The sequence below is a fragment of the Capra hircus genome, chromosome 26, assembly GCF_001704415.2.
Source record: "Capra hircus breed San Clemente chromosome 26, ASM170441v1, whole genome shotgun sequence".
Lineage (NCBI taxonomy): Eukaryota > Metazoa > Chordata > Mammalia > Artiodactyla > Bovidae > Capra > Capra hircus.
The window spans coordinates 27,945,275-27,965,341 of NC_030833.1; the positions used below are offsets into that span (position 1 = coordinate 27,945,275).

Consider the following 20,067-nt stretch of genomic DNA (forward strand, 5'->3'; position numbering starts at 1 on the left):
AAATATTTAATAAAAAAAGAAATGCTGGGAGTTCCCTGGTGGCCTAGAGGTTAAGATTCTAGGCTTTACCTGCTGTGAGTCTTGTTGAGTCCCTGATCAGGGGACTGAAATCCTACCAGCTATGCCGCATGGCCAAAAAAGAAAAACAACAAAAAAGAAACGGCAAATTGTTTTCCAAAGTGCTTGTCCCATTTTTTTTTTTTAAAGTTCTCACCAGCCATGTATTAGAGTTCTAGTTGCTCTATATCTTCATAAAATTTGGCATGGTTAATCTTTTTTTTGTTTGTTTTGGCCACGCTGTATGGCATGCAGGATCTTAGTCCCCTGACCAGGGATTGAACCCCGTGCCCCTTGCAATGGAATCACAGAGTCCTAACCCCTGGATCATGAGGGAAGTCCCTGGTCAGTCTTTTTAATTTTAGATGTTGTAATAGGCATGTAGTAGAATCTCATTATGGTTATAATTTGCATTTCCTTGATGATAAATGATGTTGAGTATCATTTCTTGTGCTTATTTGACATCTGTATATCTTTTGTGATGAAGTGTCTGTTCAAGTATTTTACCTGTATTTTGATAATTAGATTCTTTGACTTACTGTGTGTTGTTGTTTTTAATGATTTAATTTATTTTTTGGCTGTGCTGGGTCTTGGTTGCTGTGCAGGGTTTCTCTTGTTGCGGAGCTGGGGCTGCTCTCCAGTTGTGGTTGCAGGCTTCTCATTATGATGGCTTCTCTTGCTGTGGAGCAATGGGCCTTAGGGCACTCGGGCTTCAGTAGTTGCAGCATGAGGGCTCATGCTGTAAGAGTTGGACCATAAAGACGGCTGAGTGCTGAAGAATTGATGCTTTTGAACCGTGGTATTGGAGAAGACTCTTCAGAGTCCCTTGGACTACAAGGAGATCAAACCAGTCAATCCTAAAGGAAATCAGTCCTGAATATTCATTGGAAGGACTAATGCTGAAGCTGAAACTAATACTTTGGCCACCTGATGAGAAGAACTGACTCATTGGAAAAGACCCTGATGCTGAAAAGATTGAAGGCAGGAGGAGAAGGGGACAACAGAGGATGAGATTGTTGGATGGCATCACCGACTCAATGGACATGAATTTGAGCAGGAAGTTGGTGATGGATGACAGTGAAGCCTGGCATGCGGTAGTCCATGGGGTTGCAAAGAGTCAGACATGACTGAGCGACTGAACTGAACTGAACTGCAAATGTTTTCCCCCTGACTGTAGCTTATCTCCCCCTTCCCACCTAAAGAGTGATAGAAAACACTTTAATGGAAACACAATATGAAAATAAAATTTTGTTTCATTTATGTCCTCTGTTAGCCATGAAGAGAGACAAGTGGAATATATAAGCAAAGAGTCAATATTTAAACTTCCAAAGGGAATGAAATATTTTTGTATCACTCATATACATATAAACCATAATGTTCAGAACATGACATGTAATGCCAACCTAACAGTAAGTTGATTTATTGTTTATCTATCATATCCTCACTTTACTGAGGTCTGTGAACAAATGCTGTTTCCTTATAGATTTGACTGTTGAGTTTCAAGCCAGCTGTTTCAGTCTCCTCTTTCACCTTCATCAAGAGGCTCTTTAGTTCCTCTTCACTTTCTGCCAGTAGGGGTATCATCTGCATATCTGAGGTTGTTGATATTTCTCCCAGCAATTTTGATTCCAGCTTTTGATTCACCCAGCCTGGCATTTTGCATGATGTACTCTTCTTAGAAGTTAAACAAGCAGGGTGGCAATATACAGCCTTGTCATACACCTTTCCAGTTTTGAACCAGTCTGTTGTTCCGTGTCCGGTTTTCAAGCAGCTTCTTGACCCACATACAGGTTTCTCAGGAGACAGGTAAGGAGGTCTGGAACTCCCATCTCTTTAAGAATTTTCCACAGTTTGTTGTGATCCACACAGTCAAAGGCTTTAGCATAGTCAGTGAAACAGAAGTGGATGTTTTTCTGGAAGTCCCTTGCTTTCTCCGTGATCCAGCAAATGTTCGCAGTTTGATCCCTGGTTCCTCTGTCCCTTTGAAACCCAGCTTGTATATCTGAAAGTTCTTGGTTCACATGTTGCTGAAGCCTACCTTGAAAGACTCTGAGGATAACCTTGCTAGCTTGTGAAATGGGCTTCCCTGGTGCCTCAGTGATAAAGAATCCTCCTGCCAATACAAGAGATGTGGGTTTGATCACTGGGTTGTGGAGATTCCTTGAAGAAGGAAATGGCAACCCACTCCAGTATCTTGCCTAGAAAATCCCATGGATAGAGGAGCCTGGTGGGCTACAGCCCGTGGGGTCGCAAAAGAGTTGTACAGATCTTAGCAACTAAACAGCAATAACAACGTCCCATTTTATACACACACACACACACACAACATTTTCTTTATCTAGTCATTTGTCGATGGACATTTAGGTTGCTTCTATGTTTTGGCTATTTTGAATACTGCTGCTATGAACATCAGGGTGCATGTATCTTTTCAAATTACATAGTTTTCCCTGGATATGGGTCCAGGAGTGGGATCGCTGGATCTTATGGCAACTCTGTTTTTAGTTGTTTTTTTTTTAAACCTCAGGCTAGAGGATGGACTTTCTTTCTTTAAATGAACCTTTTCATTAATTAATTTTTTTGGCTGTGCCACGTGGCATAGGATCTTAGCTCCCCAGCCAGGGACTGAACCTGTCTGTGCCCTTGACATTGAAAGGTTGGAGTCCCAACCATTGGACTGCCAGGGAATACTCTATTTTTATTTTTTAAGGAACCTCCATACTGTTTTCCATGCTGGCTGCACTAGTTTACATTCCTACCAACAGTGTAGGAGAGCTCCCTTTTCTCCACACCCTCTCCAACATTTGTTATTTGTATACTTTTAAATGATGGCCATTCTGACTGGTATGGGGACTTTCATGCATTGGAGAAGGAAATGGCAACACACTCCAGTGTTCTTGCCTGGAGAATCCTCATGGACAGAGGAGCCTGGTAGACTATAGTCCTTAGGGTTGCAAAGAGTTGGAATGAAGCGACTTATCACACAGACTAATAACAACAATTTAGTGGCTTTGACTATTCTATCATTTGTGTGTTTGTCAGTTAATTTTTCTTCTCACTATGTATCATATTTTCCTTTTTCTTAGCATGCTACTAATTTTTTATTGGATGCCATACAGTATACATTTTACCTTGTTCAGTTCAGTTCAGTTGCTCAGTTGTGTCCGACTCTTTGCGACCCCATGAACTGCAGCACGCCAGGCCTCCCTGTCCATCACCAACTCCCAGAGTCCACCCAAACCCATGTCCATAGAGGCAGTGATGCCATCCAACAATCTCATCCTCTGTCGTCCCCTTCTCCTCCTCTGTCGTCCCCTTCTCCTCCTCTGTCGTCCCCTTCTCCTCCTGCCCTCAATCTTTCCCAGCATCAGGGTCTTCAAATGAGTCAGCTCTTCGCATCAGGTGGCCTAAGTATTGGAGTTTTAGCTTCAACATCAGTCCTTCCAATGAACACCCAGGACTGATCTCCTTTAGGATGGACTGGTTGAATCTCCTTGCAGTCCAAGGGACTCTCAAGAGTCTTCTCCAACACCACAGTTCAAAAGCATCAATTCTGCGGCACTCAGCTTTCTTTGTAGTCCAACTCTCACATCCATACACGACCACTGGCAAAACCATAGCCTTGACTAGACGGACCTTTGTTGACAAAGTAATGTCTCTACTTTTTAATATGCTGTCTAGGTTGGTCATAACTTTCCTTGCAAGGAGTAAGCGTCTTTTAATTTCATGGCTACAAACACTATCTGCAGTGATTTTGGAGCTCAAAAACAAAAATCTGGCACTGTTTCCACTGTTTCCCCATCTGTTTCCCATGAAGTGATGGGACTGGATGCCATGATCTTCGTTTTCTGAATGTTGAAAAGCCAACTTTTTCACTCTCCTCTTTCACTTTCATCAAGAGGCTTTTTAGTTCCTCTTCATTTTCTGCCATAGGGTGGTGTCATCTGTATATCTGAGGTTATTGATATTTCTCCCAGCAATCTTGATTCCAGCTTGTGCTTCATCCAGTCCAGCGTTTCTCATGATGTATGCTGCATAGAAGTTAAATAAGCAGGGTGACAGTATACAGCCTTGACGTACTCCTTTTCCTATTTGAAACCAGTCTGTTGTTCCATGTCCAGTTCTAACTGTTGGCTTCCTGACCTGCATATAGGTTTCTCAAGAGGCAGGTGAGGTGGTCTGGTATTCCCATCTCCTTTAGAATTTTCCAGTTTATTCTGATCCACACAGTCAAAAGCTTTGGAATAGAGGAGTCTTAAAATGTAGTTTTAAACTAGTTTTTAAAACTAGTTTTTAACTAGAGTCTTTTCTTTTTGGCCACTCCTGTGGTATGCAGAATCCTAGTTCCCCAACCAGGGATCGAACCTGTGAACCCTGCAGTGGAAGCATGGAGTCTTAACCACTGGACTGCCAGGGAAGCCCCTTGACTAGTACTAGCCAGTATCACAGTTACCTAACTAGTATTAGCCAGTACCACAGCTACCTAAAGGGTTTGGAAATTTTGATTACTTCAGAAACATTACAGACCTAAATATATATCCAAAAGAACTGAAAACTAGTACTTAAGTAAATGCATTGTTCATACGTGTTCATAGCAGTATTGTTCACAGTAGCTAAAAGGTGGAAAGAGTCCAAATGTCTATTGATGGATGGATGGATAAATAAATTGTGGTACATACAAACGGTGGAATATTTCTTATTCAGCCATAAAAAGGAAAGAAGTATCTGAAACATGGTACAACATGGATGAATCTAGAAAACATGCCAAGTGAAGGAAGCCAGACACAAAAACTCACGTATTATATGATTCTGCTTATATGATATATCCAGAATGGGTCAACCCAAAGAGAACTGGGATTGGTAGTGGCCAGGGGGTAGGAGGGATGGGGGGAAACTGCTTACCAGGTAAGATTTATTTTTTAATATTTATTTGGCTGCACCAGGCCTTAGTTGTGGCACGTGGAATCTTATATCTTTGTTGTGTGTAGCATGTGGGATATCTAATTCCATGACCAGGGCTTGAACCCAGGCCCCCTGGATTGGGCATGAGGAGTCTTAGCCACTGGACCACCAGGGAATCCCTGAGTAAGGGGTTTTACTCTGGAGTGATAAAAATATTTTGAAACTCGGTAGAGGTGGTGGTTGAACTATACCATGAGCATACCAAATGCCATTGACTTATTCACTATAAACTTTGTTTTGTTATGTGAATTTCGCTTCAATAAATTATTTTCAAAAGCTACAAAGATGACTTATTTAAAAATTGACAATGTAAACAGTGTTAGCATTTTCAAAATTGGGAATAAGTTAGAATGCAGATGTTTTTACAAATATTGGTACTTTGAAAGAAAGAAAGATGAAAGTGAGGTCGCTCAGTCGTGTCTGACTCTTTGTGACCCCATGGACCATAGCCCCCAGGTTTCTCCGTCCATGGGATTTTCCAGGCAAGAGTACTGGAGTGGGTTGCCATTTCCTTCTTCAAGGAATCTTCCCGACCCAGGGGTCAAACCCAGGTCTCCCGCTTTGCAGGCAGATGCTTTACCCTCCGAGCCACCAGGGAAGCCCTATTGGTACTTTAATAAAATGTTAATAAAGATTTAACTCTAAAAGGTTATTTTTCATCCTTATTTAAAACTATTTACAGATGAAAACTTCTGTAAATAGAAGCAAAACCTATAACAGGGCCTATAGTTAAAATACAGTAAAGACATTTACCTGCTTACCTCACTTTAAATGTTTATTCTAATGAGATTAAATCTTTTAGTTTATTTCTTCTTCTAGTTCAGTCTTTAATGCTATCTGGAAGATAATTTATTGTAGAAAAATATAAAAGCATAATCTAATTAGAAGTCAAATGCACGTGACTTTTAGTTGTAGTACCATTGGTTGAATTTACTGTGTTTATCGGAATTTAAAAATTTCTTGCTTTACATATTTTGAACATGTGTTAACTGAACATTCTATATTTTCTCCAATCTTTGTGGTCTCAGTGCCTTTTCTAGAATCTGGGATTAAAGTAAATTATTACTGACTATTATGCTTAATTATTTGAAAGTGATATATGTGATCTTTCTGGATAGAAATTACTATATGAAATTATTTTCCTAAATTTACATAGTTTGGAAGTGTTGATTTAATTTTCAGTTTATTTCCACATTCAATACATTTTATTTTATTTTTTCAAATGCGCGTTTGTTTAGTCTGCGTTGAGTCTTAGCTGTGGCGCGCAGGCCCAGTAGGGCACTGTGTCGCAGCTGCTGTGCACCTAGTCGCGCCCGCAGCATGTGTGGTCTTAGTCCCTGACCCTGGATTGAACCCGCATCTCCTGCATTCGGAAGGCTGATCTTAACCACTGGACCAGCAGGGAAGTCCCTCAACATATTTAAATAGATAGTTTGCAATCTACAATTTTACTAATTTTTAAAAAACCTGATATCAGTATATGGATGACAGTGTTAATATGCTAAATTACTGATTTTTTTTTTTTCTAGGATTGAGCGTACAGTTAAAACAAAATGACAACCTCCTGGAGTGATCGGTTACAGAATGCAGCAGATATGCCTGCTAACATGGATAAACATGCCCTGAAAAAGTATCGGCGAGAAGCCTATCATCGGTAAGTATTCGATCTATTTATTTTATTTATTCTTTTTTAATTTTTGGCTGCACTGGCTTTTCGTTGCCATGCATCTGGGCTTTCTCTAGTTGCGGCAAGCAGGGGCTACTCTTCCTTGTCATTTGGTAGCATTTCTTGTGAAGCACAAGCTTGAGGGCTCTTGGGCTCAGTAGTGGAGGCGCATGGAACTAGTTGCTCTGTGGCATATGGGATCTTCCCAGACCAGAGATCGAACCTGTGTCCCCTGCATTGGCGGATTCCTAACCTCTGGCCCACCAGGGAAGTCCTATTTTATCAGCTTAATTCTCCAAACAGCTATATACAGTGGGCATGTAATATCTTCATTTTACAGATTATGAAATTAGTGTGCAGAGTGGTTAGGTAATTTACCCTAGATCACATAGCTAGTTCATGGTTCAAACTCAGTCCAAAGTCTAGACTTCTAATTGCCAGACTTTTAACCACATTGCTGTTGCTGCTTTAAAATAAATTTTTTTTTTTACTGCTTCTTATATTTACTTCTTTTATCTTCTTATATCTACTAATAAAAGTCCTCAAGAGCAGAAGTCTTCAGCTAAAAGATTGTGTCTTAGTTATTGATAATACAATTCTTAATTATCATTTACCAGAAACTGATTATAATTTTTAAATAGAGTTTTAGAGTTGTGACTACTGATTACTGTGTTAGACTTGAATGTAAATAATTCTGGATATTAACAGCATTTTCTTATATTAAGACTTTAAAATTTCCTTTAAATCATTTTTCCTTTAAAAGTTTAAAGTGTGAAGTATTCTCAGTTTATTTGCCACTTTTAATAGATTCAGTTAAATGGCTGTTTCTAAATTTTAATGGCTACCTGATCCTTAAGTAGCTGAGATACTTGGAAGTAGGTATTGTAATTAGGAATCATTTGGTTTTAGACAGAAATTAGAAGTTTATACTTAGAGGATAGAAACATCTGGGCTGCACTAGAACCATCTCTGCTTCTGTCTTGGGAAAGCCAGGAATCAGTAGAAATGCTGGTTTACTGACAGTGATAAAAAATTGCATAGGAACTCTAGGAAATCTGTGACAGCTCACTTACTCATCTGTTCTGAGATGGTTAAATTAGTTTATACAGATAAGTTTTTGTAAAGCAGACGAAAGAATTTTTCTGCTTCCATTCTTTCCTGTGTAAGAAAGCTAATCCAGATTAGGTAGCATTTCAGTGGTTCAGTAAGCATTAATATTTTGAAGAAGGTTGATACTGAATATTGAGTATTTTGAAAGTTAATTATTGTTATCAGTAGTTGGCTTTTAAGTAGGTTGGTGATATTTTCCTGATAGTAGGTCACTAGATAGCATTTTTTTTTCCAATTTGTTGTTTACATTATGAAAAAAAATGTAAGAACAAATATTATGACTACTGTTTGTACTATATAACAAAATTTTGGAAAGTTAGAGTGTAAAAGATGAAAAATTAAAAACTGAATTCCCAAAGCAAAAAAACTGTATATTTGAATCATTTAATTTATGATATACACAAATTTTTATCACTTCAGGTGAAAACCACACCTTCCTGCCAATTAGTGTCACATTCCTAGAAGGATGTAAAGGATGAACCTTGAACTTCACAGAATGTGCTGATTTTTGTATTCTTGAGTTTAAAACACGGGTACTGCCTTTTCCAAATTCCAAATATTTCATTCTGCTTTTTCTGTTTGCTTGTTATGTTCGTTGAGAACACCAGTTACTTCTACATTCTTGATGTGGTTTAGACAAAGGGGTTTTAATGATCATCCAGAGTTTGTTGAACAGCTTCATGCAGTGTAAACTGTCCTTTCTTAGCAGTTTCATTGAATGCATATTTATATTTCACACAATCCTGGAGCTCAATATGACATAAATTAAACACATGAGCTGACAGCCCATCTGTCTAGGCAAGGTGTAATCTTCAGTCCATCCCACTGTAGACAGTGTAACTTATTTTAGACCCCCATAAGTTTTCTGTTTTGATCACTTACTGGTGCAAATCTATCAGAAAGAAAAATAAGCCATATTTATACTGGTAGTATACTTCAAGGAACCAAAACATTTATATTGAATATTTATACATAATTTTAATAACCAAGGTCAAAAAGAAATGCACACAACTAATCTACTTTAAAAATGTAAGTGTCTAGAAATCATATATATTGTTTATTTATGATACAGTGAACCTAGAAACATAGTGAAGATGACAAAACACAAGCTTATAATGCTGCTCTGAAATTAGTTCTAAACAATGGAAAAGCATTAAAGCAGTTGGAGTCAGAGTTGGAAGAGCTGAGTTCAAGTTTTGTTGTGATCCTGGGGAGGCCAGTTAGCCTCTCTGAGTGGTGGTTTCTTTAGCTGTAAAATGATGAGATTAAAGATCTTTAATGCTTCTTCTAGCTTTAAAAATTTTATGCTCAGTAAATGTTTCTTGCTTTATACTTACTAATGCTAGTTAATAATTGCCTACTTGGGAGCTTACGATACATACTGCATGTGAGTCTTTGGTTAACTGATCCACAAGTGAAAACAAGCTGAGCATTTACTGAATAAACTCCCAGTCACTGGCCCATCAGGTCCTGATTTCACCTTCATGGAAATTCTCTGATGAATGTGTTTATATGAAGGAAACAAAGTATTTCATAACAAATTGATTAGACTCTATTAATTGGTGTTGGAGAAGACTCTTGAGAGTCCCTTGGACTGCAGGGAGATCCAACCAGTCCATCCTAAAGGAGATCAGTCCTGGGTGTTCATTGGAAGGACTGATGTTGAAGCTGAAACTCCAGTACTTTGGCCACCTCATGCGAAAAGCTGACTCATTTGAAAAGACCCTGATGCTGGGAAAGATTGAGGGCAGGAGGAGAAGGGGACGACAGAGGATGAGATTGTTGGATGGTATCACCGACTCGATGGACATGGGTTTGGGTGGACTCTGGGAGTTGGTGATGGACAGGGAGGCCTGGCGTGCTTCAGTTCATGGGGTTGCAAAAAGCTGGACACGACTGAGCAACTGAGCTGAACTGAATTCCCATCAAGATAGGAAGACTCGAAATTAGTTAGTGGGTATCAGTGATCCTCTGCAGCAGTGAGACATGTTGCTTGATGTGTGTGGGAATTAAACTGTAAAACAGAGTGTTTAAGTGTGTGTGTAAAAATAAAAGGCATAACATATGCAGTTGGTTATGGGCTTCCCTGGTGGCTCAGAGGGTAAAGCATCTGCCTGCAATGCGGGAGACCTGGGTTCAATCCCTGAGTTGGGAAGATCGCCTGGAGAAGGAAATGGCAACCCACTCCAGTATTCTTGCCTGGAAAATCCCATGGACTGACGAGCCTGGTAGGCTACAGACTATTGGGTTGCAAAGAGTCGCACACGACTGAGTGACTTCACTTTGACTTTCTATGCATTTGGAAGAAATAAAATCTAGAGAGACGTGTTTTGTACTTTCTATTCAGTTTTTTGTGTAGTCTTTATATTCATAAAATATACATTTGGTTATGATGTAACATCACTGAAAACAGGGGCTTAGAATTATGTAGTGAAGAGAGGTCATTCTAGGAAACACCAAGCATCCTAATTGTGTTTAATATGTCACAGCCTGAGAGCACTTCTGACTCATTTGGAATGATAACCTCCTGGAAGATTTTAGACAGGCTCTGACACCTTATGTACTTCATATAGTAGAATAATAGGAAAAATAGAAAAAGCATCCTGAATGGTTTGAATTTTTAGATCATTTAAAACTTTTTTCCCTTTTTTTCTATTTTAGTAAAGTATGAAAGTGAAAATGAAGTAGCTCAGTCGTGTCCGACTGTTTGTGACCCCATGGACGGAGGAGCCTGGTAGGCTACAGTCCATGGGATTTTCTAAGCAAGAGTACTGGAGTGGGGTGCCATTTCCTTCTCCAGGGAATCTTCCCAACCCAGGGATTGAACCTTGGTCTCCCCGCATTGCAGGCAGATGCTTTAACCTCTGAGCTACCAGAGGTTAGCCAGAGGTTATACCCACTCCAGTACCCTTGCCTGGAAAATCCCATGGACAGAGTAGCCTGGCAGGCTGCAGTCCGTGGGGTCGCTGAGGGTCGGACACGACTGAGTGACTTCACTTGCACTTCTCACTTTCCTGCATTGGAGAAGAAAATGGCAACCCACTCCAGTGTTCTTGCCTGGAGAATCCCAGGGACAGGGGAGCCTGGTAGGCTGCCGTCTGTGGGGTTGCACAGAGTCGGACACGACTGAAATGACTTAGCAGTAGCAGCATACCCTTAGTAAAGTATACATGACCTAAAATTTGTCATCTTAACTGTTTTTAAGTATACAGTTTAGTGGTATTAAGTATATACACGTTGTTAGGTAGTCATCACCACTGCCCATCCTTACAACTCTTTTCATTTTGTAAAATTAAAACCTTATACCTATTGAGCAGTAACTTTCCAGTCTCCCCGCACTCCAGCCCTTGGCAACCAGTCGCCATTATCTTTCTGTCTCGACGGTTTTGACCACCCTAAGTACCTCTTGTAAATAGAATCATCCAGTGTTTGTCTTTTGTGACTGGCTTATTTCACTTAGCATGATGTCAACAAGATTCATCTATGTTGTAGCATATTCCAGAATTTCCTTTTAATACAGAGAATTAGGTTTTTGAACTCTTGCAAGTATTTGCTTTTGTTAATTAAAATTTTTAAATAGAAAGCATTGAAAAGAAATTTAGTTTTTTAGTTGTCAATTTATAGAGTATTCTATTTCAAGGCTTTATATTAAAGACATTTATTGGAGTTGGTAATTTATCATTGGTTAAAACAGGCAAGCTATGATGATCATTTATCATAATTGTACATTGTATGTGATGCTTCAGAATTCCCTTTTGGAAGAAGCTAAATATTTTTAATTAAGTAAATACCTAACTTCCAACTTTTTTTCTTGCTTAATATTAGTCTTCTAAACTTCAATATGGAAATGATGTTCATGTGTCATTATTAAGAAACTGGCCTTTAGAATGTATGACGTGTTCTTCTTCCATTTCCTTATTATGATTGTTGAGTTGTCTATGCTGGGGTTAATCATAAGGCCAAACCCTTCGTTGGAATATGTTTCTGTATATGGTCAGAAGACAGGCTGAGCTGTTCAGATCTCATTGTGGCTTGAAGGAGACAGGTTAAACAATTACCTTTTGAATAGTACCCTGTTGGATATCTAGAATTTGATAATAATGAGTACCGATCACAGTTTGTGTCCACCAAATCCAGGAGTGAAACTATTAGAATTTTCATTTGCTCTTCCTGTTGACAGTACCCAGGATGCTGAAGTCAGGTATTTGGTTTTATCCTTTTAAAGTTTCAATGATTACAGTACAAATGAATTTTTGTAAGTGAATTTGCTCTTCATGAACATAGCTTGTGAATTCATCAGTTGTTTTCATCTTGTCTAACTGAAATTAGATAAGTAACTGGGCTTGTGAATTTTTGGTTATTCAAACTTTTGTCTTATTCTTGAAAGACATTCTAGTCACTTTGTCTTTAAAGTTCTTTGTATAGTTGTCTGAAATTATTTTTTAATTGAAATTTTGGCCTTTATATCAGTATTTACTTAGATCCATTGAATAATAGTTTATTTTTCAGTCAACATAAGTTTATTGTGTATGTCTAAAGAATAAAAGGAATTTAATTTTTAGTACCTAGTGCTTAGCGCATTATTAGAATTAGAGATGTTAATGGTGTTTTAACCTCAGATTAAAAACAAGTGTCAGATTTTATGCAGAAAAGGCCTACAGGTAAGTGAAGTTTAATTTTTTCGTCAATTACTTAAAGATATCCATGAATGTCATTCAGCTTTTTGTATTATCAAAATGATACCATTTTGTATCATCACCAACCATGTTAGGAATGTGCTTTTAGGGAATAGGGAATGCCAATTAAAACCACATTATATATACATATTACAGTGGCTAAAATAAAAAATAGCGGCAATACCAAATGTTGATAAGAATGTGGAGCATTTAGAACTCTGTTTCATTATTGGTAGAAAGGCAAAATGCTCCAGCTACTCTGCAGAACAGTTTGGTAGTTTCTTATAAAGTTAGATACACTTCATTACTTACCATTTTGTATCATTTTGAGTTAACCTGCCATTTTAGTATAGTTTCTAATATTCAAGTGGATAAATTGTTAAAATTTCAGTAGTGATATTATAGATTGAAAGTCAAATGGAAATATAGGTCCTCAGAAATGCCAAGAAGCCATCCTTAAATAATGTACAGATGTCATGTCAGAATAAGAAGAATGAGGTAGAGCATCAGAACTACATTAATTTTTTTGTTATTATATCATTCTAATGCTTTGGTTAGTGTTTCATATTTCTAAGGAATGACAAATGAGGCCTCAGGGATTGGTAAGATTTTGAAACATTTGAGTGATGGAATACTATTTAGTAGTAACAAGGAATGAACTATTGATGCACTCAACTTTAATGCAGCTCAAGAAAACTATGCTGAGTTAATAAAGCAAATCTCACAAAGTTACTTACTGTATGACTCCATAGCATGTCTGAAATGGTAAAATCATGGAGATTGGGGAAAGAGTAGTGGTTGCCAGGTGTTAGGGGTTGACTTGGGTGGAGGGAGATGGGCGTAGCTATAAGAAGTAGCACAAGGAATCCTTGTGATGGAACTGTTTTGTATCTTGGCTCTAGTGGTGATTACATGAATCTACACAGACACAAATGAGTGCATGTAAAACTGGTGAAATTTGAATAAGGTTGGTGAATTGTATCAATGTCAGTTTCCTGGTTGTGATATTGTATTATATTTATGTAAGATGTTCCCACTGGGGATGAAGAGTATAGGAATCTCTCTGTATTATTTCCTACTATTGCATGTGAATCTATAGTTATCTCAACATAACAAGTTTCTCTCAGTGACATAACTTCTTGTATCATGGGTATTGTGTGTTCTAGATACAATTTCTCTTTAAAACATGCAGTGATGCTACTTTATGGAATACAAATTCTCTAAACTTCATTGTTCAAAAGAAGATGTTAGATCCTAAAATATTCTGAGTTTCTCTGCCACCATTCCCTCTGTGCTTTTTCCCCAAACAAAAGGTAAAATTAAAAAAAAAGGAAAGTAGTGGTGGTTATGGCAGTGGCAAGGAAGAGAAAGAACAAAAGATAGCAAATCTTTGATTTAATGAAACCCTATAGTAAGAAACTTTGGCTGAGGAAATGTTATTCATATTTAGATAGTCTTTTTCACCTTCAATGATTCTTTTGTGTGTGTGTGTATACATATGCTTTCTGTAACATCTTACAAGAAAACGTCAATGAACTTTTTGGCCAAACCAATATATTTATAAATTAATATTTAGTCGTGCCATGTGGCTTGCAGTATCCCAGTTCCCTGATCAGGGATTGCCCAGCAGTGAAAGCCAGAACCCTAACCACGAGGCCACCAGGGAACTCCCTCAAGGATTCTTTTGGATATGGCTTCTTTTATTCAGCATAATGTCTAAGAGATTCAGCCATGTTTTTGTGTGTATCAGTAATTTGTTCTTTTTTTTATTACTATCTGGTATTCTGTTCTATCATTATACCACAATTTGTTTATTCATTTGGACCTTTCCCACTTTTTTCAGTTTTTAGCTACCAACTTAGAAAGTATTTGTAAATCACACATCTGATTAAGGACTTGTATTCAGAATATATGAAGAACTTTTAAAATTCAACAATATAAAAACAACTCAATGAAGAAATGGGCAAAAGACTGACACGTCACTGCAGAGGACATGTGGATGGCATAAAAGGACATTCATAACATCACCAACCATGTTAGGAATGTGCTTGTAGGGATAGGGAGTGCCAATTAAAACCACATTGTACACACCTATTACAATGGCTAAAATAAAAATGCTGGCAGTACCAAATGTTGATAAGAATGTGGAGCATTCAGAATTCTGTTTCATTGTTGGTAGAAAGGCAAAATGCTCCAGCTACTCTGCAGAACAGTTTGGTGGTTTCTTATAAAGTTAAGAGACACTTAGCTAATGACCCAGAGATCTTACTCCTAGATACTTGTACTAGATAAATGAAGACTTTATGCTCATACAAAAAAACTGTGCATGAATAATGTGTAGAGTATATTAGTCTGTTGTTGCTCCGTGACTAAGTCATGTCTAACTCTTTGCAACCCCATGGACTGCAGCATGCTGGGCTTCCCTGTCCTTCACTGTCTCCTGGAATTTGCTCAAGCTCATGTCCATTGAGTCGGCGATGCTATCTAACCATTTCATCCTCTGTCGCCCGCTTCTTTTTCCTTCAATCTTCCCAGCATCAGGGCCTTTCCCAGTGAGTCAGCTCTTCGCATCAGGCAGCCAAAGTAATGGAGCCTCAGCATCAGTCTGTTCAGTGAATATTAAGGGTTGATTTCCTTTAGGATTGACTGGTTTTGCCTCAAACAGGAGACAACCCAAATATCTTTTAGTGAGTGAATGCCTAAATAAAATGCAGTACATCCACGCAATGAAATATAACTCAGGAAGAAGGAACCACACTATCGATAAGACACAGCACCTTAACCCTCAAAGACAATCCTGGGTCAAAGAAGCCGGTCTTAAGAAGTTTCATACTGTATGATCCTGTTTATATGGTACTCTCAAGGACAAAAGTATAGTGATGGATGGGCTTCCCAGTGGCTCAGTGGTAAAGAATCTGCCTGCAGTGCAGGAGACACAGGTTCAATCCCTGGGTCAGGAAGATCCCCTTGAGGAGGGCACAGCAACCCACTCTAGTGTTGCTGCGTGGTGAATCCCATGGTCGGAGGAGCCTGGCAGACTACAGTCCGTGGGGTCGCAGAGAGTCGGGTACAAGTGAAGTGGCTGAGCACACTTAGTGATGGAGAACTAATAAGTGGATTCTTGGAGTTGTCAGAGGAGGAGCAGTGTGCCTACAGGAGGAAAGCAGGAGAGTTTTGGGGGTTTGGAACCATTTTGATTCCAGATTGTGATGGTTATTATACCAGTCTGTAAATGTATTAAAAATTCATAGACATGGCACACCCCAAAAGTTTGATGTTACTGTATTTAAATTTTGAAAAAATAAAAGAATAGCAAGGAGTAGTATTCTGGGCCAATGCTTAAAGCATACATTTAGCTTTAGTAAGAGGAAAAATAGACTTCCCAAGTGGTTACTCTCATTTTCAGTTTTACCTGCAATGTGTGAAAGCAGTGTAACCACCATTTTAATATCAATCTCTTGAATAGTATGTCCAATTTACAAGTAATTTTGTTGGTTATGTAGTGACATATCAGTTTGGTTTTAATTTATTTTTTTCTGGTGAATTATTAGGTTGAACACCTTTTTCATATGTTAACTAGCCATTTGGATACTGTCTTGTGACTTCCAGTCATTTGCTAATTGAGTTGTCTCTTTTTATTGATTTGTCTTAATACAGATTTTTAAAAAAACAGATTTATTGAGATTAATTCATAGAACATAAGATAGTAATATACAATTCAGTATATTAGTATATTGGGAGTTGTGTAAACATCTCCATTGTCTAATTGCAGGACATTTTCATCCCCCTCCCAAGAAAGTCTACACATGTTAGTAGACTTTCCTCCTCATTCTCTTCTCTCCCCAGTCTCTGTCAGTTTCTGACCTACTTTGTCTCTATAGAATTGCCTATTCTGGAGATTTCATATAAATGGAGTCATTAAATATGTGGCTCTTTTTCTTTTTCACGTGGTGTTTTCAGGATTCATCCATACTTAAGCGTGAGTCAATACTTAATTCCTTTAATGGCTGAATAATATTGCATTGTATGAATATACCACATTTTGTTTATATATTCACCTGTTGCTTAATACTTGGATTGTTTCTACATTTGGCTGGTATGAATAATGTTACTGCAAACATTCGTGTGTACATCTTGTGTGGATAGGTTTTCAGTGTTGGGGTTATATATATAGCAGTGGAATTTGCTGAGTCATACGGTAACTTTTGATTTAATTTATTGAAGAATCATCAAACTTTTGCCATGCAAATGCATCTTTTTACATTCCCTTCAGCAATGTATGTGGACTTCCAATTTCTCTACATTCTCAAAATAACACTTATTATTGTCAGTGCGTTTTTAAAAATTACTGTATCCATCCTAGTGTTTCTGTGGTGGTGTCTTGGTTTTGATTTGCATTTCCCTTATGATTAATGGCGTTAAGCATCTTTTATGTTCTTACTGACCATTTACATAACTTCTTTCAGGAAATACCTCTTCAGATCCTTTGCCCGTTTCTTAACTGAGTTTGTCTTTTTATTGTTGGCTTGTATAAGTTCTTCATTTTTCTAGATACTAAACCTTTGTCTGATATATGATCTTCAGATATTTTTTCTCATTCCGTGAGTTGTGTTTTCACTTTCTTGGTAGTGTCGTTTGAAGGACAAATGTTTTTACTGATGAAGTTCAATCTGTATATGATTTCTGTTTGTCATGCTTTTGTTTTCATGTTTAAGAAATCATTGCTAATCTACGGACAAAGACTTATACCTGTATTTTCTTCTGAGAGTTATATAATTTTCTGTTTAGGTTTTATATCCATTTTGAGTTACCTTTGTATATGATGCAAGGTGAGGGTTTAAATTCCTTCTTTTGCATGTGAATATCCAGTTGTCTTAGTTCTGTTTGCTGAAAAAGAGTTCTGTTTCCAATACTCTCCAGTTGTTAAATTAGGAAGAAAGGTTGCAGTCTTTAACGATTAAGTATGATGGTAGCTGTAGGTTTTTCACAGCTGCCCTTTATCAGTTTGAGGCAGTTCCTTTCTGATCTTAGTTTGAGATTCCTTTCTATTCCTAATTTGCAGAACCAAGGAAATAGAGGGTTGACGGCAGAGTTATATGTGGATTTTCAATTGTGTGGGCTTTGGTGCCCCAATACTCTCCTTGTTCAAGGGTCAACTATATTATGTATAATAGTAACATGGTTTCAAAAATCAAAACTATGCAAGAAGACTGTCAGAAATGTCACTCCCACTAATGTTCCTCCCCAAATTGGTAGGTAATAAACTTTGGATTTCTTTTTATTTATCATGCTTGGGAGTCATTGGAGTTCTTTATTCTGTGCTTGCCTTTATGGTTTATAAATTTTCAGCTGTTATCTTTTCATGTGTTGTCTTTGCTCTGTTCTCTTTGGAGAAAGAACTCTGATAAGCGTATGTTAGACTTTGGCACTGTTTTCCTCCCTTCCCATATCCTTTATTTTGTAGTTTTCATCCTTTTTTGTCTCTGTGTTACATTCTAGAATGTTTTTCCTGACCTACCTTTCAGTTCACTAGTTCTGTTTTTGGTTGGGTCTGACCTGAATCTGTTCATTACATTTTTTATTTTAATTAATTTTTAGTTTCTTTAGCATTTCATTTTGGAGTCTTTTTTCAAACTTTTTTTTTTCCAGATATATATTAAACATTTAAATATTTTTTTATAAAAGAAGTCCCTTTCTTAGGTTTTTAAAAAATTAGGTTTATTTTTGGTTGTGCTGCATCTTCGTTGCTGCACAAGGGGCTTTCTCTAGTTGCAGTGCATGGGCTCCTCATTACGGTGGCTTCTCTTGTTGAGGAGCATGGGCTCAGGAGTTGTGGCACACAGGCTTAATTGCTCCATAGCATGTGGAATCTTCCTGGACCAGGGATCAAACCCATGTCCCCCCACATTGGCAGGCAGATTCTTATCCACTGTACCACCTGGGAAGTCCCTCAGACATTTAAATCTTAATGAATTTTCGTTTAAGAATCAAAACGATCTGTAGTACATTCCTATCTCTGTTTCCAGCCACTTCCCTTTTCAAAGCATTTTAAAAATAATTGTAATTGTTACTATTCTCATTAGGAAGTCAAATCATCTGTGAGTGTGACTGCCATAAATCCAAGAATTAGAGAGTAATAACAGTTATCGATTGCAAATTTTAATCTTGTAATTATTTTTAAAAAGTGCTTGAAATTATTTAGGTAATACATAACTAAATTCTTATTGTGCAATATTCAGGAATTCAGAAATATATACAGTAAAATATGAAAGTTCCCCTTCATTTACATTTTCACTCCCACTCCTCTTTGTCATAGGTAAACACTGTCAGTAGTTTGGAGAGCATTCTTCTAGTCCTCTTTCAGTGCATTTAAACACGTGAGCATGGGTGCATTTTAATAGAACCTCCTAATCATTCTAGATTCTGGCCTGTTCTTTTCATTCCTGATGGCGCTAGTCCAGGCTCTGGTCATCACTGTCGTGCATTGCAAAAGTAACCATATAACCCCGCTTATGTCTGCCTGTTTTTATTTAGCCTTGTCATCTTCAGATCTGTTTTGTGAATCATGTTTATCACCCAGCTTAAGACCTTGAGTGGCATCATATCAAGAATGCTATAGGATAAATCCTAAGCCCGCTAACATAGCATTTAAGACCCTGTGGGGCCTGAATCTTTTGCTTTCCACTTTCATCTTGAGCAGCTCCCTCCCTCAAATGCCTGTATTCTGTCAACGCTGAATTGCATCTAATTTTTTTTCCACACACCATAGTATCTGTGTCACTCTGCTTTTCATTCATAATTTCTCTTCTGTTGGAATGTTCTCCACCCCTCTTTTCCTCTTAATCTGATTAACACTTGCTAATCCTTTTTAGTGTGGTGGTTAGGAACCTGGACCTTGGGTTAGTATTTTGGATTATTTCATTTTAATTTCTTTAGAATCGCAGTATTTAACTGCTGTAAACTTTGTTCTGTCATCTATGAAATATGAATCATTTCTACCTCAGAGTTATTTGAGATTAAATGAGATAATAACTGTGAAAGTGCTTAGTATAGTGTCATTTTAACAACAGCAATGTGGGCATCCTGTCTTTCAGTAAGAGAGCTGTACCTCTCTGTTGTGCATATGTCTAATACTACAATTACATACAACTTTTTAATGTCTTTGATGGCCCTCCTCCATTAGAGACTCCTTAAAATCAAGAACTGTCACGTTTGTCTTTGTGTTACTGGTACTAGGTACTGGCAGGTAGACATTTACTAAACATTTCTTAAATATATGAACTGAGTTTGAAATAGCTAGTCACTGCAGTTTCTTTTGCACGGGAAACTTGTGTAAGTGTGTATACCTTCTATTCAAGTGAGATTTTTGTTTTCCTTTCTCTTTACAAGTAGAAAGTCTTAAAATAGTAATTACATTTATTTCCACTACACTGAGCTGTGATGCCACAAGCTGGAAATCCAGGGAAGCCATGGGAAGTTGGCACTCTTAAGGATTAGATCATTTTTCCATATTCAGTTTGTATTATATTTATGGAATTTGATTTGAGGATAGTGAAAGTCCTTCATATTCATGTATAATTTGAGAATTGGATTTTTACA

At 37.7% G+C, this 20,067-nt stretch overlaps 1 protein-coding gene across 3 annotated transcripts in view; it reads left to right on the forward strand.

Moving 5' to 3' along the window:
• The window catches only part of NT5C2 (5'-nucleotidase, cytosolic II), a 95,575-nt gene that overhangs the window by 16,093 nt on the left and 59,415 nt on the right, over window positions 1-20,067 (forward strand). For 2 of the 3 annotated variants that reach the window (XM_018041159.1, XM_018041161.1), the window contains exon 2: window positions 6,546-6,670. In XM_018041159.1, the coding sequence (XP_017896648.1) occupies window positions 6,570-6,670 (101 nt within the window). In that variant the 5' untranslated portion in view covers window positions 6,546-6,569. Of the gene's footprint in view, window positions 1-6,545; window positions 6,671-11,804; window positions 11,994-20,067 lie in introns of those variants that run through there. The other variant, XM_018041160.1, reaches the window with a different exon arrangement.